Below are 24,959 nucleotides of genomic sequence, written 5' to 3' on the forward strand. Positions count from 1 at the left end.
CTGCTTTCTTCCTTTCCCTTTTCCATTGGCTCTGCTGTTCTGTCTGTACCCGCCTTCATTCCTAGCTGTCTTGCTTCCTTCTTCCCTTTTCCCCTTCACCCCCTCTTTCTTATTTCTTTCCTCCCTTTTTACCTTCTTCCTGTATTTGTTTTTCTCTTTTCTTTTTATTCTGGATTTTCTTCATCTTCCCCTTTTAATTTATTAATTTCCCCTTTCTTTTTTTCTTTCTTTCTTAATTTCCCTTTTCCTGTCTTCTTCCTTTCCCCCTTCATTCGTTCTTCCTACTTCATGTTGTCTGTTTTTTTTCCTTTCCTTCCACCATTTCCTAGTCTTCTGATCTTTTTTTCCTTCTTCCTTTCTTTCTGTTTTCTTCCTTTCCTTCTCCATGAATTTCTTTTTTCTTCCCTTCATCTTGCATTCTTACTTTTCTTCATTTTCCCTCTTCATTCCTTCTGCCTTTCTTTCTTTCATGTTTCCTGTGTTTTCCTTTGTTTCTTTCCTTTATCCCCTCTACCCTTGCTACATTCATCATGTCCTTTATGTCAAAGGACCTCATTCTGTTTCCCTGTCTTTTAATACCCCCCTCCCCCCTGCCGCCCCCCTTCCACTCCTCCTTTTATAGCTTAGTAAGCAATTATTTTGTGTTCTCAGCAATCACACACATTTCCTTGAATATATTGTAATATGGTACATGCTGATTTTCTTTGTCTGCTATGTGCTGCTATGTTTCCGTGTGTGTGGCGGTTTCTTCTGCACACCGTGAGAATCCACTGTAACACTTCATTGTCATTTATATTTTGCTTCATTGTATTATTCAGCAGTTCATCTTAAAAAACACAGTCATCACGTCATTCAACATGATAATGTATCAGTGTCTCTGTGGGTCAACCGGCAGAGGCAGATGTCCGCCCACCAAGAGCCTGGGTCCTTCCGAGGTTTCTGCCTGTTAAAAGGAAGTTTTTCCTCGCCAGTGTCGCCCAAATATATGCTCGTGGGAAATTGTTGGGTCTTTGTAAATTATAGAGTGTGGTCTAGACCCACTCTATCTGTAAAGTGTTGAGTCCTGTTGAGATTTTACACTATAAATAAAATTGAATTGAATAATAACAACAGCTCCAGCAGTTAGACGTCACAGAATGTGTCGAGGTGTGTTACCTTGGCCAAAGGGCTGCAGGAACCAGGTGCGTCCCGCCCTGCCGGGGCCGCTGGCTGCAGGCTGGGTGGGGTTGAAGGCTCGGATGGTCTTGACATCGGCCTTGCTGTCCCCTGCAGTGGGGATCTCCAGCACTGGGATGACTGTGCACTGGTCCAGCAGGCCGTCGGATGTCATCACTTCAGTGTAGCCCTCTTCACAGCCACAAACTCCCGCCTGGCACAGGAAGGACGAAGGTTTAATACAAGGACATGGACTAATCAGACCTATGCAGCGTACACCATCAGCGGTGATCAAAGACTTAACAGTTCTGCTGTGTTGGTGAAAAACTGTAGCCTGGAAATCCAGACCCAAATCGAAAGATTAAGGGTCTGGCATTGAGAAGTGAAAATGGCCCAACTCGAGGGGCGACACCAAGCATGCATTTGAAAATCTCACTGCACACACACACTAGGACCAATCACAACAATACACGGGGTGACGTATCCAGAGCCCCATACGCTTAGCTACCAGTGGAGCTAACTGGTAGATTAAACTCTTAGCTACCAGAGGAGCTAACTGGTAGATTAAACTCTTAGCTACCAGAGGAACTAACTGGTAGATTAAACTCTTAGCTACCAGAGGAGCTAACTGGTAGATTAAACTCTTAGCTACCAGAGGAGCTAACTGGTAGATTAAACTCTTAGCTACCAGAGGAACTAACTGGTAGATTAAACTCTTAGCTACCAGCGGAGCTAACTGGTAGATTAAACTCTTAACTACCAGAGGAGCTAACTGGTAGATTAAACTCTTAGCTACCAGAGGAGCTAACTGGTAGATTAAACTCTTAGCTACCAGAGGAGCTAACTGGTAGATTAAACTCTTAGCTACCAGCAGAACTAACTGGAAGATTAAACTCTTAGCTACCAGAGGAGCTAACTGGTAGATTAAACTCTTAGCTACCAGAGGAGCTAACTGGTAGATTAAACTCTTAGTTACCAGCAGAGCTAACTGGAAGATTAAACTCTTAGCTACCAGAGGAGCTAACTGGTAGATTAAACTCTTAGCTACCAGCGGAACTAACTGGTAGATTAAACTCTTAGCTACCAGTGGAGCTAACTGGTAGATTAAACTCTTAGTTACCAGAGGAGCTAACTGGTAGATTAAACTATTGGCTTCCAGAGGTGCTAACTGGTAGATTAAACTCTTAGCTACCAGAGGAGCTAACTGGTAGATTAAACTCTTAGTTACCAGCAGAGCTAACTGGTAGATTAAACTATTGGCTTCCAGAGGTGCTAACTGGTAGATTAAACTCTTAGCTACCAGAGGAGTTAACTGGTAGATTAAACTCTTAGCTACCAGAGGAGTTAACTGGTAGATTAAACTCTTAGCTACCAGAGGAGCTAACTGGTAGATTAAACTCTTAGCTACCAGAGGAGCTAACTGGTAGATTAAACTGTCGTCATCTGTTTAGCTCGCCTCTGGCCCGCCTATATCAGATACAGCGATGTGATTGGTGCAGCTCGGCTACAAGGGCATAGTTAATGAGTTAATGAGTTAATGAGTTAATGAGCATCATTACTCAATGCCAGAGGGACTCGCTGAGCAAATTCAAATTGTGCTCTCGCGAGAACTCTGGATTTCCAGGGTAGAAAAACTGCAGCCTGCTAGTTTTGTGCTGTAACGGCACAGAACAGTCACTCAGACAAATATGAGCCCTGTTTCCCTAAAGACGACTGTAAAGCCCAATATTTCGAATATTCTAGTGTTTTAAAAAAACATTTTTGGCCCTTTACCAGGGGCAAAGTGGGGGGCATGGCTTCTGGGGCTCCAGCCCCAAAAGTTGAATCTTGAATCTTTTAGGGTTTTAAATAACTTAAACTTTGTCATTTTAGCAACTACGCTGACTTGTCACAGGTAAATGCATTCTCACGAACGGGTGTGTATGATATCGTATGAAAATGTATGCACACCGAAACGAATGATATCCTAGGAAATTAGGAGACCGCCGGGTAGTCACGTGACGCCAGCTGGCTACAAGCTCCATGACACCGAGCGGCAGTTGCTAGTTGTTTAAGCTGCTACAGAGCTTCACGATGCGGGCTACGGACCTCTGTCACAGCTCGTTGTATCAGCAGCAGTAGATGTGTTTAGCCAAAAATAGTTGACTTTGAGCCAGGTACAAAGCACCGCGAGCTGCTGCTCGTTTCAGTGGATATTACGGTTAAATTAAGTCCACAAAATATAACCGTTTTGCCGCAACGGAAGTTAAGATTAAACACCCAAACAACTAGTTAAGATTAGAAAAAAAGATGGTGGTTTGGATTAAAACCTAAGGATGCCTAAGGAACACACATTTCCTGGGTGAAAGGCTTTATTTTTCCCCGGGAAGTGAACTCCACTCTCTGGCTTTAAAGTCCTGTATGTTAACGCCTTTTCGTAGCTTTTTGAACGGATGGTTCATGAGAACAGGCTGCACAGGTTGCATATGTCTGTGTTGTCAGCCAAAGAGGGAGTATGCCCTTCTCGGATTTCACTTATTAGTTAGTAGAGGCCTTAAGAAGTAAACCCATTCCACACTTCACATTAAACAGCACTTCAACAGCCACACTAAACATTCTGTGAGGCTGTACTTGGGCTAAGAGCTAATAGCTATAGTTAACTTACTCAACTTATGTTATGATTTGACACTATGAAATAAAATTGAAGTTGAAATACAAAGTACAGGTATTTGGGCATAAAGTATTGCCAAAATAAAAATGAGTCTGACCTGGGAAACAAATATAAACAAAACATGTATAGTAAAGAAATGCAGAAAATAGGGCGCCTGGGCAGCTCACCTGGTAGAGCAGGCGCCCATATATAGAGGTTTATTTCTAGCCGCAGGTTTGACTCCACCCTGTGGCCCTTTGCTGCATGTCATAACCCCCTCTTTCTCCCCTTTTCCTATATAAATAAAGGCCTAAAATGCCCCCCCAAAAATAATCTTAACAAAAAGAAATGCAGAAAATAAGCCCACACAGGCTGAATAAACAAGAAGCGATGAAGGGAAGCCACAGGACAGAAGAAAAGATTATGAATGAAATCTTAAGCATCCTAACTTGTTGACGCTCTGATCAACCTTATCTTTTCTCCCCCCGTTTCTTGATTTCTTTCCACGCTCCCATGAATTTCCCTTCATCACTTATACTGTATTTTTGTTTTGCACTGTCTCGATGAATACTGATTATTTGTGTTCAAGGTGTTCCGACTACAAACTTATCTTGGTTTTGATAACAATAAATACCAAACATGCTTGACTGATTGCATCTTCGGCAGCTCACAACAACAAGAAATGTCTCAGAGCGAGACCATTCGAGATCTTCACAGGTTCTCTTGATACCAGTAATTAAAACCGGACCTGGGACCCAAATCCAAGTCTGATTAGGTATTGTCATGGGTCTTAAGTCTCTATCAGATTTATCAGAACGAATTTGAGGCAGATGAAGAGGCAGACAAAGAGTGAACTGTGAAGTGCAGGTATTGTTACCTGAGCTGTGGCTGTGTGTTACAGTAATCAGTGGCACACCATGCTGCTGCCTGTGTGGATGTACTCTCTGTTTGGGTTTGTATTTAGAGTTCTGCTACCTAGACTGAATCCAAGGCTCAGGCCGTTTTGTTGCACAAAGCTTTAAACTTGAGCCGGCTTCAGTTTTGGTTAATTTTTTTAATGTAATCAATTAAGAAATCTCTTTTTTTCTGTCGGTCCAAAGCAAGCACATCACTTTGTCTTTGGGAAAGGAATAACAATATATAGCCTTTAATCCAAAAGGTGTGGATCCAGGCCAGGTCCAGGTCTCTGTTTAAGGGCCATGCACAACTGTAATCTGTGTGGGTCGACTGCATTTTGGCTCATGTGCTTCAGCTCCCTTTACAAAAGGGTCTCTTAAAAAAAAAAATAACATATGTATGTTGCGTTTACTGTAAATATGGGTACGAGTGTGGAACTCAAGGGTTTAATGTCTCAGATTCTGGGACAGGCAAACCATGGCATACCTCACATGGTCTGCACTGAGCCTTTTGCAAGGGAGTTCAGAATCACACTTAGAAAACACACTTATCCTCTAGGATTGATTGGTATTTAGAAAAAAAAAAGGCGTACCCAGCAGTACATAGGCTATGGTTGTGTTAATGTGGAAGTTAAATACATACAGCATCTTTAACAAACCATAGAGCACCTTTGATAAAGCTATGATTTAGCTGTAAAATCTCATTACAAAATCAGCTCAGCAACAGTACTGCAGTCTGCTGTCTGTTCTGTCAGACAGGGTGTGTGTGTGTGTGTGTGTGTGTGTGTGTGTGTGTGTGTGCGTGCGTGCGTGTGCAGGGAAGCCACCCCTCCTCCACATCTCTCTTTCTCTATCTCTTCCTGGCTCTATTCATCACCCTGCAGGGGGTCCTCGGTTCCCCGACAATCTCTGGAGGATAATCGGTCCCAGATATCCCCGCCGTGCAAACAGTACGCCCACCACGGACAGAGCAGGAAATAGGAAATGATCATTTACCTTCCCTTAATGACAAACAAAGGAAGAGAAGTGCAGTTCAGCACCGTGTTATCATTTTTATATATATCTGGGTCCAGTCTCTGGAGGGTGCTGCTGGAATGTTCATACATACACAATTAAAATGTACCCACACTCCTCTCATCCTCCAGACATCTAGCTTTTTCCTAGCAACCGCATCTCTGACTCATACAACCACATGGTATAACAAACACAATTCATCTCCTGTTCTGTGGTGTATAGTGCCTCGTGGCAGATATTTGCACTGTAAAAACCTCATCCTCACAAGGGTAAGGTATCCTTTTACCATATGAGTGGCAATGTGATATCTCAGTTTTAGTATGAAACTAATATTTTAAGGAACATACATTTTTTCATTTATATACTATATATTATATATTATACTGACTTTTAGTCCTTAGTATTAGTCAAACTTTTTCACAATAATGCAACCAATGAGATATTAGCATTAGACCCTAACCATGCCACCACCAGTTTTTCAGTGTATTCTGAGTTGCCCTGTTTGAAAGCAGGTTTTCGTGGAGTGTCTTAAACTTCAACCTGCAGTGCTTTAGGCCAGGTGTGTTCAGAGAGGGTAATGGGGAAAGCTTAACAACAGGTAGCAACACCAAGTGAGTCAGAATATTGTTTTCTTTATTTTCATTTTTTTCTTCTCTCCTTAAACTATCCAGATGCTCTGCTGTTATCCCAAGAGGAGGTCTGGGGCTCAATCTGGCCTTCTCACAGCCATATTGGGTCTACAGACACAGGGCTTTGAACTGCTGATTTATTTCTAGCATGGTTGAAAAAGGTTGGAAAGACATTTCTGTGTTGTGTTTTCACTGGGAAATCAGGGGTTTTTCCTGGCTCAAAATGAGGCCGCGGTGGTACCGTTCTGATCATGTGTACTTCAACCGGCTCAAGCAAACACATTTCGTCTCATTACTTTTTAACTGCCTCTAATTATCAGATGATGTGTGCACTGTTTCACCCACTGTCGTTATGATTTTCTGAATGAGCTAAGAATGGCATGAAATGTTAATTTAGGAAAACCTATTTAAGAAACTGGACGTGCATGGATGCAAAATAAACCATATTTACTTGTTTGAACAGCCATTAAATATCCTAGGAGCATCTGACACATTCTTGCTGTAGAGAAACTAGACTGGGTTGAAACCTGCATATGGCTGGAGCATGTATGGTCAATGTGCTTAACTGTGGCCAAATTGTTACAGGGGTAGTCAGTAGGGATAGGGATTGATACAACTTTTTAGACTGCTTGACGATCCAAGTCTTTATCGATATTTTTCTATTTTTTGGTGGAAAGTTGAGACGTCAAATTCTTAATCTTAACAGAAGCAGGGGTGCACGGGATCATAAAATTCACGGTTCAGATCACGGTTTTGAGTCACGGATCGGTTCAATTTTCAGATCAGCACAAAAAAAGGGGGAATTGAAATTTATTCAAAATGTAAAAACAATAACTTTTAACAATAATGACTTCTTTCACCAGTAAATTGCTGTTAAGTGACAAAAACAGATGAAAAAAGGGTATTTTACAATAACTGAATGCACCATGAGGTTTACCAGTTTTTACGCACTTATCTATTTTTAGACATGGCGTTATATGATCCACTAGTCTCGATAGCAGTATCGATAAGCTCGGACCTTATTGATTTTCGGGTTTTGAGAAATTTGGAAATGGGTCTCGAGACCCATCCCTAGGAGTCAGTTTTGTCTATGATCCAAATCCCTGGATATTAATTGAAATTTTTTGTACTGGTCCCAGTGATCATTGTTCCTAAAGCCTAGTTCAGACCGAAGATTTGCGACGAGACAAAACCATATTAGAACGTTGCAGAGAAAAGCTTCAGCGGTCTGAACCGGCCCGTCTCAGCTTGACTCAAACCAGCTGATGCTGTCGCTGCGACTCAGCTGGTCGAGTCTCCAGAGGCTGGTTTGAACTGAAGTCTAAAGTACTTAAGAACACATACTGCTCACCCTAAAGTTCTTAATATGGTTAAAGGACAATTCCGGCGCAAAATGAACCTATGGGTTATTAACTGATGTGTACCTACTCTGTCGTTCTCTGGGACATGTTTTCATGCTAATTGAATGAGTTTGGAGCTTTAACGAGGCTACCGCAGACCGCTGGTTAGCTTGAAATGCTAGTATTTGGGGCATGGGGACACTCAAATTAAATCGCTATCACCACACTTTAACGTTAGCATAATTAGGGTCCCTAAATGTGAACCGAAGCATTGACAATGTTGTAAGTGTACAGATAGTTTATTAAAAAGATAGATTATAAAGACAGTCGCGTTCATGTTTACTTGCGGGAGCCATCTTGGAAACCAGTCATGACTAGTCGAACGCCGTGCAACGTGGAATTCCCTTACTGTCTATGGAGCTTCCACGTCGATTAGAATGAAAACATGTCCCAGAGAGAGCGACAGAGTAGGTACACATCAGATAATAACCCCTAGGTTCGTTTTGCACCGGAATTGTCGTTTAATGTATGGTATGAGGTACATGAACATATTGGACTCTCTGTCACCATTCAGCCCAGTGTGGGGCAATATTTCATTTAAACCAGGCAAGCTGGATGCATTATAATGACCTTTGAAGAAATCTCTCTAACATATGACATCCCAAGGAAACTTCTTTTTTTTTTAAATCTCCAAGTGAGGAACTTCATTTCTTTTATGCAAAACCAATCAGTCAGGATTCCTCCACTCTCATCCTAAGAAGGAATTATAACAAACAATTGTAATGAGAGGGGTTTGATTCCATCAATATTTAACTGGTGTGCATCTGGCTCTAAAGAAACATTGATAGCCAGACTTGAGTCATGGAGGGCGGACTTAAAAGAGGACATTTCAGAAAACGATTGGAAGAAGACCTGTGATGCATGTCAGAAACAAACAGCAACCACTAATGAAAAGATACTCCAATATAATTGGCTGATGCAGACATACACAACTCCTGTCAAATTAAATAAATACAACAGTAATATACCTGACCTTTGTTTTAAATACAATGAGGCTAAAGGAACATTTATGCACTGTGTCTGGGATTGTGACAAAATTAAAAAATTCTGGAGTAAGGTGATCAATAAAACCATGTTCATCATGTGTGTGAACATTCCACTAGACCTGAAGATGATATGTGGGGCAAAAAAAGGTGGATACTGCACCTGTATCCAACTAATCTAAATCTGAAACCCCAAGAATATAAATGTATTGATTTTGCTATACTGCAGGCAAAAGGACTAAAGCTCTCATCTGGAAGAAAATGGAGGCACCTACAATTGGTGCTTGGATCAAGAATATGGCGCAATGTATGTCCATGGAGAGATTAACCTATATGTTAAAAATAGATCTGGAAACCATTGACCAATATATAAAAAAAGGAGACATATGGGAGCTTCTACAGAGGGTTAATGCGGGACAGGATACCTAAAATTTAAATAAGTGGTGAATCCCAGAAGGGAAAAGGATCGAGGCATGTCTTCGAGGGTGATAGCAGATGTGCAAGTCTTATTTTATTTATTTTTTATTACCATACAGGGCAGAAAAAGTAGCAGCACTGTGGAAGCTGAAGACTGGAAGTGCCAAAAGATGCATGCAATATTTGTCATCACTCACTGTCCAAAACTCACCTCTGTGCACAGGGAGCGTGGCTTAATGCAGGGCGGGTCACAGGATCGGTCAGCCATGGGCTTGGCTATCATCGGGCATCCACCTGCGGAGAAATGGCCAAAAGGTTAAACTCAAGTGTCAGAGCTGTAAGATGTCAAGAAAATAAATAAAAAAGTGGCAGACCTTTACTTGTAGTCCATAAGTAACAACATTACAGTCTAGCAACAAAAAACGTCTATGAACAGGAACAATTGTGGTTTCCTAACTGCTTTTCACTTCAGTTTGTTTGTTGTGTTACAATGAATTTAACTTAAAGATATAATATGTAATATTTCTGCATTAAAATGTCAGACACCTACAACTACACCTATGTTATATACAGTATTTTGTTTAGTTGAGTGCAAAAAAACCACCAGATGATACTTTAGAGAGTAATTGTAAATCATACAATTTAATAAAACCTAGTAAGTTTTGACACACAGCATAATGCTTGATTCATGATATACCACTTTGCAGCACAGTAGTCACAGTAGAGAGCTAATTTATTGATATGATATTTCAATATCGATCCAGCTTATTACAATGTGCTGCAATGACAAGTGGCTCATGCTAATGCTTACCGTACGGTAAAGTTATAAGGTTACAACAACATTAAACATGCTCATAAAGTTATTTTTAGTATGACTGCTTTGACCCTGGATTACAGCGATAGGCTAAGCCGAACCCAGCAAATCACATACCCCAGCACCGGATGCTACGTGCTTACGGCAATAACAGGAAGTTTGCTGATGCCTCGGGGTACAGGCCATATCAGACCCACCAACAGCGAATTAATGTTAAAGGGTAACTACTGTTTTTTTTCAACCTGGACCCTATTGTCCTATGTTCTTGTGTCTAAGTGACTGATGGGAACAACAATCTTTGACATTGGTCCAGTATTAAGAGAGATCACTGCAGCCGGCTGCGGAGAAACAAACTACAATGTTAGTTAATAGGACAATTGTCCAGCTTGTATTTACCTTCACAAAAGTTTTGCCACTGACAGACTCAGATTAATATTCTAATTGTCTGACAACATTATGAAAGGATCCTACAGAGATAGACCTTTAAAACCTCTTTGAGACCTTTCTGTTTAACCAGAAACAGATCAGAAGTCACTAGCACTGAACCCACCAGACTCCATTCAAAAAAACAATAGTTTTAGCGTGTATAGAGCCAACATATTTTCACATTCAACCAAAACATCCTGAACTGTTTTCCTGAGACAGTCCCAAAAAGGGCTTATTGTCCAACAAAACTAACTTGAATTACTTTTTTTTAAGCACTAAACATTTGGTAACACTTTACTTGACGGTATCTACATAAGAGTGACATGACACTGTCATGGACACATGACACTGTCATGACACATGAATCCCAGCCCTAACCCTAACCCTAACTTCTCATGACAAAAACTGAATGACACATGATGGCAGAAGCGTTATGTCATAAGCGTTTATGACTTGGCTATAATGTTTATGACACGTTCATGATAGTGTCATGTCACTCTTACCTAGATACCTTCAAGTAAAGTGTAACCAAACATTTAAATTGATTCTATCCAGGTTGAAAAAAACCGGTAGTTACCCTTTAAAGGAACTATTGCACTCACAACTGTGAGTTATACAAGTATGAAATGGTTGAATTGTCATCACTGGGAGTCATGGCGGGAGCAGCATACCTGGGTTTTGAATTAAAAACTTGGTATTCAAAAATGCTGAGATATTTAACATCCCGAGTTCAAACTGAACCATCATGACACCAAATCATGGGATTGGTTAGCTTTAAATGTCCCTCATAGCTAAAATGGTTCTATCATTTCTATGGAATTAACAGAGTGAAACATTTGTTAATAAAATATGTCTTCTATATCTAAAGTGCCTGGAGGAAAAGTCAAGATCTTTCAAGTGTACCACTCAGGAGTAAATTAAGACGTTGGCAAATATACAAGAGAGAAGACACTTTTTACAGTAGAGGGGATCTACATGTTTTTAATTTCATTTAATTCCTATGTATGAATTCACACGTTTGTCAGTAGCAGCTCTATCATTTGGTAACCAGGTTCTACCAGGCAAGTAGTGTGTGCCCCCACTGTGGATAGAATAAGCTGGATAACGTAGACAGACAGTACAACTGACATTGATCCAACCAGCAGACATCAAGAGAGAACACATGCCTGCAAAAACATTGTAATCTATCAGAGTTTCTTGAATATTTATAAAGTGGCATACACAGGGAGAGAGCTCAGTATGAATATTCATGAGGAAATCCCCACTGCTTGCGAGGAAACATTTACAAGAAGGTAAAAGATGCATTGTGCCAATCAGGGCAGCCACACATAGGCACACCATCTGGAGTAATGGCTGTGCTGACATTTCTCGTTCAGTTATACTCAGGGCGCAGTGTTGTATGCTCACCGAACCCAGAAATATGACATGGCTCCAGGTCTGTATGAAGCAGGAGCTGTAAATAAAAGCAGATGCCCCGACCAGAGGAACTCATTCTTCCAGATAGCCCTTCAAATCAAATGGCATATCAGAGGAAAAATTATGCTTCGTGGAACTGGGAACAACGCTATCAGCACTGAGCTTAACCCTGACATGTGATGGACAATGGGATTACACTCTGTCTGTGGCACTGCTACGAATTAAAACCTCATCTGCTTAAAGTTTCCTGGAATTTACTTTCATTAAATGCTTAGAAAGCGATCTGGGATTCTGACACTATGGAGGAGACAGTTTTAAATAACCTTATCTACATTATCACATTGCCACGCATTGCGCAAGACCTTGTGTGTCAAAGATGCAAAACAGACTGGTCTGCACAGACTATTAAAGTATTTAATGTCAAGGGTCTGATTTCACATGGATGGATTTAAAGTTGTCTAAATTGTCCGACTGTAGACATGTCATTTCATTGGTTGCAAAAACTTCAACTTTTATGACTGTCAGATAAAAGCAAGTGCCTTGCAGTGGAAGGTGATAAAATATGTGGACAATTTATTAAAGGGAAAAATCCCACGAATTTGAAAGTACATTTGAGAAGCGCACACATGGAGGCTAACCTAGCTTACCTTAACAAGGTAAAGAAGAACACAAAGCCCCCTTTCACCAAAACAGAAGCTAACCCCGGTACAGGGTATGGATGTATGGATACAGGGCATGGATGTATGGGTACAGGGCATGGATGTATGTGTACAGGGCATGGATGTATGGGTACAGGGCATGGCATGTATGGATACAGGGTATGGATACAGGGCATGCATGTATGGATACAGGGCATGCATGTATGGATACAGGGCATGATGTATGGATACAGGGCATGATGTATGGATACAGGGCATGATGTATGGATACAGGGCATGATGTATGGATACAGGGCATGGATGTATGGATACAGGGCATGGATGTATGGATACAGGGCATGGATGTATGGATACAGGGCATGGATGTATGGATACAGGGCATGGATGTATGGATACAGGGCATGGATGTATGGGTTCAGGGCATGGATGTATGGATACAGGGCATGGATGTATGGGTACAGGGCATGGATGTATGGGTACAGGGCCAGGCAGCATGACAGCAGGACACTACAGGAGGGCTTTCACCGGCGACCCGATAGCTGCTGGTTAGTAAATACGCAGGAGGAAGCGTGGGTTAATATGTGTATTGATACTGGGATGTCTACACAACTCGAGTCGATTGACTTCAAAAAGTTCGCCACTTTACTCAAACCAAAGTTCAAAACACCTGTTCACGTATGTCTTCTTTAATATGTTGGCTACTTAGGTTTTTTTTCCTGGCACATGTCAAACATTTTGCACTTACTGCGGCATCTTGTGTAGACTTGTTTACATATTTTACATTACATTTCATTTAGCTGACGCTTTTATCCAAAGCGACTTACAGTTGCTATATATATCAGAGGTTGCACACCTCTGGAGCTACTAGGGACTTGCTCAGGGACACATTGGTTGATGTATCACAGTGGGAATTGAACCCAGATCTCCCACACCAAAGGCATGTGTCATATCCACTGGGTGGTGATGACCATATGCACATTTTATGTACTCCTGTTATTGTTGAATTTATTGTGAATACATATTTCTAAAATTGTATGATGTTTTTGTGGAGTTATTATTACACAAAACTTTTTCCGACCATTTTTAATCTTGCCCCTGACAAAATAACCCATATTACAAACTAAAACTAAGCATTTTCAAAAAATAAAAACTAAACTAAACTAGCAAACCCGCTTTAAAAACAAATTAAACTAAACTGAATTTGAAAACAAAAAGTCAAAACAAAATAAAAATTAATGAAAAATGCAAAACTATAATAACCATGATACTGCCTGATACAGTATGGAGGACTGCACTATCCCATATTCACAGTTGTTCAATAAATAGCAGACACAGGTTATTTCAGTTTAAAGTGATGTACCGTTTTCATTATTCTAAGGTCATGTTACATACATTAACCCCCCTTTCTCCAATGTGTGACAAACGTAAATCAGATAATGGTATATTGCTGCATTTATTTTGGAGCGCCCCATTAATTTACCCTTTCTGGTCAAGGATCTTTGTCTTTTTTTCCGGGGTTTATCATAAGACAGACAATTGGCCCTTTTTGGATGCTCAGAGGACTCTTTAATCCTCCCTCTACACATTCAAACAGCCTTATTGATGGGCATGGTTCTGGCAAAAAAACTAATTCTTAAGGACTGGAATACATAAAATCCACCATGTTTAAGAAACTGGCTACATGAACTTGTTTCAGTGATCCACCTGGAGAAACTGCGGACTAAGTTTTCAAAACATCAGCATAAATAGGAAGACTCCTGGGACACCATTTGCAACATCTGGACCCAATTTGATTTTACTTTTATTTATGCGTGTACGCATGCATTGATTTTGTCTATACCGGTCTTTGTTTTTGTTTTTTTTATGCATACTACTGGACATCTTTGGGTTATGGTTTCTTTGACTTGGATTGTACCTCTCCCCCACTTGTGTGTGTGTGTGGGTGTGTGTGTGTGTGTGTGTGTGTGTGTGTGTGTATGCGTGTATTTGAGTTTGTTTCATTTGTATTTTAGGCGTTGATATTTCTATATTTTTTCCATATGTTGTCAAAAAACATTAATAAAAACAATCTTAAAAAAATAAAAATAAAGACTCCATAGTCTCACACCTGACCTCAAAATGTAAAGTCAAATTGAATGATGGATTTGAAGAATCGTGTCACCCCTAGTAACCAGGTCCTAAATCCAGTTCACACTCGGCTGTCAACAGTTTCACCCAGAGAGCTCTATATATTATGCTTACCTGTGACATTTAGCCCATCTGAGCGCTGACACCAGACGTGGCGAGATGAAGCCCTCCATGGTCCAGTCCTCCATTTGTATTCCAAACACTGACCCTCTGCAGGAAAAGCATGGCCATGACTTTGTTAAAAGCTTTAATAACACTGTAGCTTATACTGCAGATCAGGGGTGATTCTAGGATCAGAGCTTCAGGGGTGCCTGGAACCCTTTTACATTTAACAAAAAAAATGTTTACGTTATTCTATTAAACTAATATGCATTTTAACATCATTGTGGACCATCGTGATAGGGGAAACACTGAATTGTGTAACTAGAAAGACACCATCAATTCTAAGAAAACCTACTTTTTCTGAATGATCTAGGCATCCAGATGCTGGGTTTAGTTTCACGATGTTGTGATATTCCTAGAGACTCCTTAGCATACAAAAGACTAACACAATTTTTTTCTTTTTTAAGAGCTAAAATGGCTCCTGCTGTAGCTACAACATGCACTCCTGTAATATGCCTCTGTGAATGTCTTTAGTGTCATTTTGAGTTCAAGCAGGACTCTGCCAGACTGACCTGTACACGGCCGAGCCTCCAGCTCCTGTTCTGGACACTGCAGCAGGTTTTCTGGATCCTGGGCCACCACGGCTCGGGACCGCACCTGGACTGAGCCAAAACCCAGGTCATCCCCACTCACGCAGCTTAGCTGGCACGGACTCCAAACTGTCCAGTCTGTCAGGTAGCACTCTCCTACAGAACATACAGAGAGTTCAGCAAATAAAACTCTAAATCACTGTGCTGCATTGAAAGGAACATAACAGTGTTTTTGCTGAAGGGAAAGCAAGTGCATTTAGTGTCGCCATAATTCATGTTTTTAAGCCTGAATCACCTGTACCATCATTCTTTTTGAATTGACAACAGCTGACAATTACACATATTTGTGTAATTGGAGTTGTGACAAGCTGCAAGCATTAACAAATACAGACGGGTAGCTTATAAAGGCCAGGTAAAAAAAACACTGAGAGGGTGTTGAATTAACTATACTCTGATTTCACTAATCAATTCCTCTTGCTTCTACTTTGCTCACTGTTAACTCACTGTTAAGCTACCTTCAATGAAATACAACACAGTAGATGTCTACATGTGCGATTGTAAGTTCATTCTTAACATTGTAAACAGTAGTTTGGCAAAAAACAATAACTCAGATTTTTCTAAGCTTTCAACCGCATCACATCGACTTTGGAAAAGTGACGACAGCTGAGCTATTTCCATGACAACCGAGCCGAGGGCATCGACTGACGAAGATGTGGTTGAAAGCATAGAAAAATACCACTCAGTGAACCTTGAGCCTTTTTTTGGTCAGACGTCTAAATTCATTACTACCACAGAACTTCCTGCAGATTTTATATATTAAAAAACAGAGAGGGAGGAATTCCGTCTTATGAGATGCTGGACTTTTAAGATGATTGAAGAGAAGTAGTGAAGAGAAACAGTATGGCTGTTAAAAAGAGAAAGTGAGAGCAGCTGAGTGGTGAACATGACAGGACTGTTGTACTGATAGAATCAGTGCTGTGGAAATGTACATATGCTGAATGTATTAAGACAACAGCTAAAGAAGGAGGAAGTGTTGAGTTTGCGTTAACAACAAATTAAAACAGTAGCAGAGCAGGAAATAGGGAAGCTTACTATAATATAGAATATGCTTATAAAGTATGGGAATTAGAAAAAACTGATTTTCCCTGCACTATTAAAAGCATCTAATTATGCCAAGTTTCAGTATTTGAACTGGCCTCCAATCAGCACTTCAGCCAATCAGAGTCAAGTACTATGAGGACTAGTAGATTGATTGACATCGTTACATACTACATTTTTGCCCTGAACCATGGAATATTTGAAAACTGAGGCAAAACAGGAAAACTAAATTATATTGGATTTTTATTTCTCATTCTTTCTTGTTACGTCGTTGATTCAACCCCCAGACGACAGGATAAATCTGGGTGAAGAAGTGAAAGAGCAGCGCTTGTCCCTCCCTCATTACCACCACTGAGGTGCCCTTGAGCAAGGCCCTTAACCCCCCCCCCAAAAAGAAACGCTGCAGAGTGGCCAGCAGATCAGACTGTGGTTGTACGGGGCAGCTTCCAGGTATGAATATGGAACTGTGTGAATGTGACAGGTCGTCGTTGCAAATGAGAAGTTGTTCTCAATTGACTGACCTGGATAGATAGGAATAAAAAATAAATAAAAATGTGATCTTTCTAAAATGTCACAGGAGATATGCCATGTTTCATTCAGGTGCAGGTATATCCATTCAAATGTCCACTTCACTCACTGGCAGTGGAAGGCTGTGACAATGGTCAAAAGCATACACTGAAGTGAAATCAAAATGAAAATGCCTCCTCTCAGATATTTTCCTACCAAAACCCTGATTCAGTTGTCATTACGATCACCTGCCCAGAAGAATGATATTCTCAGCAAAGAGAAGATTCAGCAAGAGAAGATTCTCCTTAATTAAATAGATTACTCTGCTCCCTCTGTAATGCCAAGGTTAATGTGAGCACATTTCTGCACATTCAATTAATCATGAAGCCTCCCATCCAATACATAACTAAATCAGGTAGTGAAGAAGAATTGTAAAATCACATTTCTATTAAAAATGGGTTTCCATCAGAGTGAATGGTTTTCTTTTTGAAGTAATCAGAATGGACAGAAGCAGGAACCACATCTGAGGATCCTCTTTGACCTTGTAGTCTCCACTAAGCAACTTAACTTGATTATAGGCTGATTACACCCACACACAATCCAAGCTGGAGCAGTCAGTGTAAGTATACACATGTACGCACATGCTTGAACAAATACTATACACACACAGTGTAGCTGCTGTAACCAGCCAGTTTTTTTTTTCTTTTCTTTTTTTTTTCTTTTTTCCGCAGCTTGATAGCAACTGAAAGCTTTATTTTGGCATAATAAAAGTTGCCTGCCACAAACATCTGTTATCTGCTCTGTAAAAGCTTGCGGCATTGTCCTCAGCTCTCTTCCTCCCACCTGTTAACATCAGCGCTGCATTGTGTGGCACACTCTGGAGCTCTTGAAGCTCCTACAATCAAACACACTCAACAGTAAGTGCTTCAACTGCCAGGTCTTTGTTGTTATTGTGAAAGCCTGGAATAATCGCTATAGGTGGTACTAGAGATCGAAACACTGTAGTGAAATAGTGAATACCGTTATATTTATACTATATGTATGTCTATCCAGTAGACAACATCAGCTGGTTTATCCTGGCAGACACTGTGGAATAAGCTCTCGATGACGACGTTCGTAATCCAGACAGCTAGCTAGACTATCTGTCCAGTCGGAGTTTTCTGTTGCACGACTAAAACTACTTTTGAACGTCCACATGTTCCACCAAAACAAGTTTCTTCCTGAGGCGATTTAGCAGAGGCACCGTTATTGTGTCCGGGGCTTAGCACCACCCAAGGCAATTGTGATTGGACCGCAGCAGTGCTGAGGAGGAATTCAATGTGAGCACACACGCTACGACTAGTTGATCGATGCAAACAGTGTATGCCTTCAAATTGACATTTGTACATTTTAACAGTGGCTGATTGAAACATGTACAATGTTTAATAAAAATGTACAGTGTCTATCCAGCAGACAGCAACAGGTGGATCAAATGCAGAAAATCCTCCACACACAACTAGCTGAAAGGGCTGAATGTGGAAAATGTTCTGCCGCATTCAATTTCTGCAGTATAACCCCAGATAAGCACTATGAAGATGGTCAAACACCCTCATACAAACACATGGATGTATCAAAACTCCTCATAACAGTTTTGATACATCCATCAAATAATTCTACCTGATTGGCATTGTGAAATATGAAAAAACAGCATCATTTTCTTCAATGTACATTCCCAATTTGACTTTAGAACGAATTATTTATAGTTCTGTGTTTAAAAAATAATGGCAGAACATTGAACCGTAGCTTTCACAGTGCTTGAAATAGGGCTTGAAATAACGATGAATCGAAATTGCGATTTGAAAGGATGCGATTAGCTTATCGTGAAGGCCGCAATTAATCGAAGGTGCAATATTTAGTTGAATGTTTGGTGTAACATTTGGTTTACCATTATTTATTCCTCTTTTTATTATTATATTTACAGTTTTATAAGATAAATGCTGGAATAATGTTAGATATCACTTGATACGCTGGCGATATCACGCTGAAAATTCATATCTATGTTCCTCGCATAAGTGCCGCATGCCAGTTAAATGTACGTCCCGACACAGAGCGTCCAAAGTAACGCGAATAGTCCCATCCAAGCTCCTTTAGATAAATCTTCTTTAGATATGACGCTAAAGGAGACTTTTAGCGTCAATAACAATGCCAAAGGCACCTGGCCAAGGGTCTGTATTTTACGCAGGGAGTGAGAATGTGTTGCGTTGTCACACACAACTACACGAAGCTGCTAGTAGCTTCTTTTAGGATGCTGATTGGTCCAAACTACTGTTAGTTTGGACAAAATGGCATTACTTGAAGCCTGACCATATGGATTTTGGTGTGATTTCATGATATGGCAAGAATGCAGTAAGCTAGGTAGTCAAGAGGAACTCACATGATAATACAGCTTGGATCTTTCGGTTTGGCTAACCTGGGGGATCGTCTGACTGCTCGTGTTTCTAGACTGGATCTCTGTACTCTGAGTACTACGGTTTATTTTTTTTATTACTGATTGGAACGATGGCCAAAAGTGCATAAGAGTAAGTTGTAATAATTTGAAATACTCCTTTAGAGTAAGCAGGGATAGTTTTGTTGTTTGGTGTGAGGAGTTTTGCTGTGATTAAACCTGTAAACTTTTATTTCACTACTCTGGGACCTCCCTCTCTCTCCCTGTAGCAGCCTGTATTATCTTCTTACCTGGACAGGGTACAGTACAGGTTTCCTGCAGAACGATCTGTGTGTCTCCATCCACTGAGGGCTCCAAATCTCCACACAGCTCATCATCCACCAGGATGCTGTCCTGCTGACCTGAGCCATTCGACACGAAGCATGACACATTCCTGAAGCGCAGGCCTTCTCCACACCTCGCCCCCTAATGGAACAGAGAAGAAATAAATATACTGTATGAGTCAAGCTTTTTTTCTTAGCTAAAGTTAGTACAGTTTGGGTTATTTCACATGAGTGATTTGCAGAGACTCTTCCTGCATTCACACAAAATCGGGCAATGCGGTACCTTCCCGCAGGGTTGTGCATTGATGGGAGTTCAGAACGCAACCGCCATGAAACAATGAGAAAATAATGTTTTATTCCTCCGATTCACTGCTTTGTTCGGTGCTTTCTCTCCTTCAATTTCTAGATCGCTTGACCACCGCTTCTCTCTCTCTCTCTTTCTTTCATTGATTTTTTTTGGTTATATTATTAGCCATTATGACATAGCAGTTAAAAAATCTCTCACAGCCCATGTTCAGTAATAAATGCCAGTTTGTAAGATAATATTATGGGAATGTATTGTAAGTACACCTTGTTTCACTATCACATTATGCACATGTTACATTATTCATTGCTACAGTATATACTGTAATTGTAAAAATGTATCTGGGTGTATTGATATGGGATTTTAAAGGTTAATAGAAATATTTATATGTTTCGGATTTGACCTTAAAACCCCAATATATATTTAATATTTATAACTTATGTGAACAGAATAATGTAAAGATCTCTATAGTCACACACAAACTCCCTTAAATGTTATTTCCTCATGCCGAATTTCTTCAACAAGTCTATATACTGATGCTGATGAAGGAAAAACTACAACTGTCCCAATAGTGTAGTGAAGCTGCTCAGACAATATTGGCCAAACGTGACGGAGTTTTCTAACAGAAAGAGGGATGGAAGCCAACTGACCTCAGACTTGCAGTCAGACCAGGCGCTGTATCTCCAACTGTAGCAGGGCTTCACCAGGCAGGGCTTCCACTGCTCCATCTGGGACGGACAGGGCCTCCCGTCGCCCTGGGGAGCCTGGATCACTGTCCGCCTCCGCCACAGCTTGCCTGCAGAACAGCAGATAAAAAGAAAAAATAATAAAAAAGAAAGAAAAAAATGAATTATTCATTTATAAGGACGTTGACTGAGATGAGGAAGACAGGTCGGAGCAGCTGGAAGAGTATGAATGTTTCAAATGATTTGGAATACTATATTCTCTGTCAATGTGACCTCTAGGCCTTTTTTTTTGGCATTTTAGGCCTTTATTTGTGACAGGACAGCTTAGACATGAAAGGGGAGAAGGAAGAGTAATGACATGCAGCAAAGGACTGCAGGTTCGAACCCAAACCCGCGGTCGCTGCATTGAGGAGTGAGCCTCTGTATAGGGGTCGGCACTCTCTACCAGGTGAGCTACCCAGGCGCCCACCTTTGGGCCGTCTACCACTGGAGCTACAGTAGATTCACTCACATGACGGCCAACATGAATAAATAAAGGCCAAGTAAAAAAACATTGTAGAGTGAAATCACTCTAGTTCACATGGTTCATTCAGCATAATGAACATTTTCTGTCATATCATACTCACAACACAGAAAAAATGAAAAAGATGATGCAAATGTAAAGGCATAAAATGTAAAGGTAAAGGTATATCAGTTTAACTTAAAGAGGCACCTCACCAATGCGATGACTTCTGTAATTGAAGAATGTATATTAATCCGAATGTAGTCTGGATCATCGACAGTTCATTTACTGAAAAATTGCCAGAACATGCAACACATCTGTCTCTTGATATTGCATTGTCCATATTGCGATTTTGGTAAAATTGTGATTTATTGTGTAGCCCTAGCCTTTGTGTTTCTTCTTGTTGTCCAGGGGGTCCAATGTCACTGTCGCAGAAAGTTACTCTTCCCACCAATACAACTTTCCTGTTTGATATTCCCTGTAACTTTCTTTAACATAGTTAATGTTATTTGCTTCACACGTAACTAATTCTTCCACATTTAAAATAAATTTGGGCTCTCTCACTTGCAGAACTAAACCAAACATCTGATACCACCCATTGAATGAAACCTGATGAATTGAATTAAAAAAAACTTAAAGTGGCTCACAGATGGCAATCATGTTATGACCTACCATTATGACATAAGAATCACACACATATCAATACAAATTAGTGGTCTTCTGCAATGTGCCCCTGCAAGAGAGAGGGAGGACAAAAGGGAGGGGGCCCCAGCCACCCAGACAGAAACTTAGTGGTTCCTGTCAGAATCAACAGGTGAAAACAACGATTCCTGTAGGTACTACATGTTAGCTAAGGAGGACACATCAACAGGGTTATGCGAGTCACAGGCATAGACTGTATAAAACATGGACGTAGTCTCTGTGACTTCACCCATAGGTTTCTGAAGAGCCAAAATGAAGCACAAAGGGTGGGGCTCCCGATGGTTCCGGCCGTCGCCACATTGGCAGTGCCTTACGTCGGCTAATCCAAAAACAGACAAAATAAACGACAACTTGTTAATTATAATCAGCTGTGAAATCTGTGCCATCGGGTCTGTGTCTCCCGGGTCCGGGTCCCAGCTTTCAAATAACAGACAGGTCCGTTTCGGTTCTGAAACCACTGAGAGTGAATCTTGCGTTTTGGATGTTATTATCATACTGTCTGTGATGTGTCTGTGTTTTTGTTCCAGTGCTCTGCACAGATCTGGCACCTGCCAGCCCGCCTGCTCTCAACCCCGGCTCTCTGAAGCTCTGTGGCACGGAGAGCCGGATGTCATAAAATATATAGATATTCGCAGCTTCGTTAAAAAAATCTCTCAATGGAAGCTTTGAATGTAAAGAAAAATCACATTTGTTATAGTAGAAATAAAGACCTAGTTCCCTCTGTAGATGAGTTAAATAAAGGCTACGATTTGGCAATTTAAGTGTAAGTTGCACAGTAGCCACCAGAGGAACACTGTGGTTGGTTACAAGGTAACTGTGTAGTGTCATAGTCAACTGGACTGCATCTGAGTCTTGACCTCCACTGTAGTGGTTCTTTTTTGGTACCATTTCTACTCTACATCTGGGTGAATTTCTCAAGTTACTCATATGTACCCTTATTTTCTAAGGAATAAAGTCTGGATTCTCCTTTCATTTTCTTCTGTGTCAGGGTGATAATTTAACACTTCTCTTTTAGCTTATTTGATATATGGTGCAATTTTGAGGCTTCATCATACTCCCTGTAGCCATTTTTAAAATATTCAGATTCCTTTGTTGTGTTAAAATGAAACAAGGGGCTGTCTTATAGGCTGGGGGATACGAGTGGGCAGGATGGTAGGAGTGCCATTTACCAAATTCACTCTGCATTTTAACAAAGTGCCCCAGGGGAGGGATGTGAGAAAACTCTCTATTAACTGCTGTCTCAAAGGGAATGCATGTGGTTTCTGTCCACCGTGCAACCTAAAACATATACTACAGTCAGCAATAATAGAAAAGTAGGTCTCAAAATCCACAGAACTTTGTACATTTAAAGGTAGATTTTGTAAAGCATATTGGCATTAATACTGATTTAAATGATGATCAATTATTATTTAGTATTCTATTTAGATAGTATTCTTTTAAATGGAGACAATACATGTTAAAAGTGTTTGATCTAATTCTAAAAGATCATTCTCAGAGCTCTAGGCATTTTTTAAGAGAGATTATTAACTATCATTATTCAAATATGGTATGGCAGGATTAATTGATATGATTTCCAGGGTTGTTATTGCCAAGTCCCGTAACACTCCACGTGATGTTGAACACTGTCAGAAACAAGTCCCTGGGTGATGTTTCCCCAGCAGCAGGTCTCACCAGGTGCTGGTACATCTTCCAACAAACCAACCAATGTGCATAAATAAAGGAAGCTTCTAAAATCCTCTGTGACTATAAAACAATAAGAAGTTGTAAGAACAGATTTGACCTTAAGCGGTGCATACAAGTGATTTAACATTAATAAAGATAATGGAACTATGACTAGAAATAGTAGTTGTTGTAGTTCGTGGCGTAGCAGGGCACTGCAGGGCGTAGCAGGGCGTAGCCGGACGTAGCAGGGCGACGATTAAAAAAAAAAAGGCCTGTCGTACTTGTCCTCTACAGTCAGTTTGCCTTTCTCCAAAGGGAGCAAAACCCTTAACAACTAAGAAATACTTCAACATTGGGGGAAATACACATATTCACCTTCTTGCCGAAAGTAAGAAGAGAAAATGTATATCAACGTCCTTAACTAGAGCAAGGAGTCAACAGCTCGCATGGCTCTGTCCAAGTTCAAAAATACAAACACATTTTAAGCTCGGTAATTAACACATTAATTAGTAGTTATCTGTACACTAGTCTGGCGTAACGGATGTACAGTTCTGGGATTAAAGCCTGACATCCGTTAATGTCCCTCTCCTTCCGCTATCTCTGCTATTTATTTTGGAAGGGCACTGTCGCTGCATCCGGGACTAAGCATCCCCCATGACTGTTAGGATTTGATTAAACATCCTACACAAATCTCTGTGGGCCCCAGATTTCTAATCAAAGTTCACCATCTCCACCGCCATGTCTGTGTGCTGCTTCATTCACTGGTTTCTTTGCAGAAGATGCTAGCGTCTTATGTCGACAGAAACCAGTCATCGTCCTCCATTACGATTCTTCTGCTTCTGTGGTCTCCCTGCGGGAGGCCATGGCAGCATTTGGGGTTGAGCAGTGGGTGGCAGTGAGTGCTGCTGGGGAAAAGAGAAGCCTGTGCCAGATGTCACTATCAGTGTTTGGCTGGAGAACACACAAAGCCATGGTTATTTATGCACACAGGTTGGACACATCTAGGAAAATAGCTGTTTTTACATCGCCTGATTGATAACAGCATTTTGCTGCTTCCAGGTATGCTTGAAATCACAAATTCAGCTCATTGCTATTCCTGGCTCAAGAACAGGAATGAACTCTTCTAGGAAAGTATGTCCTCGCAGCCAGCCTGGAGATAAAAAGAAACACAGGAAGAAAAGCGAGGAGGCCCTCTGTTGCTTTGGCCTACCAGCTGTTCCTCCATACAAGGAAATAAATCTGTATCGCCTGGGGACAGATTAAGGTTACCACAGTAGCTAAAGCCTGTATTGGTTTCATATCTACTATTTGCTCTTGTTGCTTCTGGCTGCTGCTCTTCTCAAGGACTGGTGGAGAGCAGAGTGCTCCCTGAGCCCCAGAGCACACACTCGTAATGGACCGCCAATCAATGGCCTGATCCTATGGAATTACATGCAAGGAGATTATTATCCATCACTCAGTTGGTTTAGGGCTATAACACCATTGTTTCTCAC

The 24,959-nt window shown here is 40.8% G+C and overlaps 1 protein-coding gene across 1 annotated transcript in view; it reads right to left on the reverse strand.

Moving 5' to 3' along the window:
• The window catches only part of thsd7aa (thrombospondin, type I, domain containing 7Aa), a 192,683-nt gene that overhangs the window by 11,127 nt on the left and 156,597 nt on the right, over positions 1-24,959 (reverse strand). Inside the window, exons 22-27 of the mRNA XM_078267643.1 lie at positions 20,565-20,710; positions 19,578-19,752; positions 15,240-15,413; positions 14,680-14,775; positions 9,335-9,417; positions 1,156-1,369 (exon numbers count right to left, since the gene is read on the reverse strand). Of these exons, the coding sequence (XP_078123769.1) occupies positions 1,156-1,369; positions 9,335-9,417; positions 14,680-14,775; positions 15,240-15,413; positions 19,578-19,752; positions 20,565-20,710 (888 nt within the window). The remainder of the gene's footprint in view (positions 1-1,155; positions 1,370-9,334; positions 9,418-14,679; positions 14,776-15,239; positions 15,414-19,577; positions 19,753-20,564; positions 20,711-24,959) is intronic.

This window comes from Sander vitreus, chromosome 14 (genome assembly GCF_031162955.1).
Source record: "Sander vitreus isolate 19-12246 chromosome 14, sanVit1, whole genome shotgun sequence".
NCBI lineage: Eukaryota > Metazoa > Chordata > Actinopteri > Perciformes > Percidae > Sander > Sander vitreus.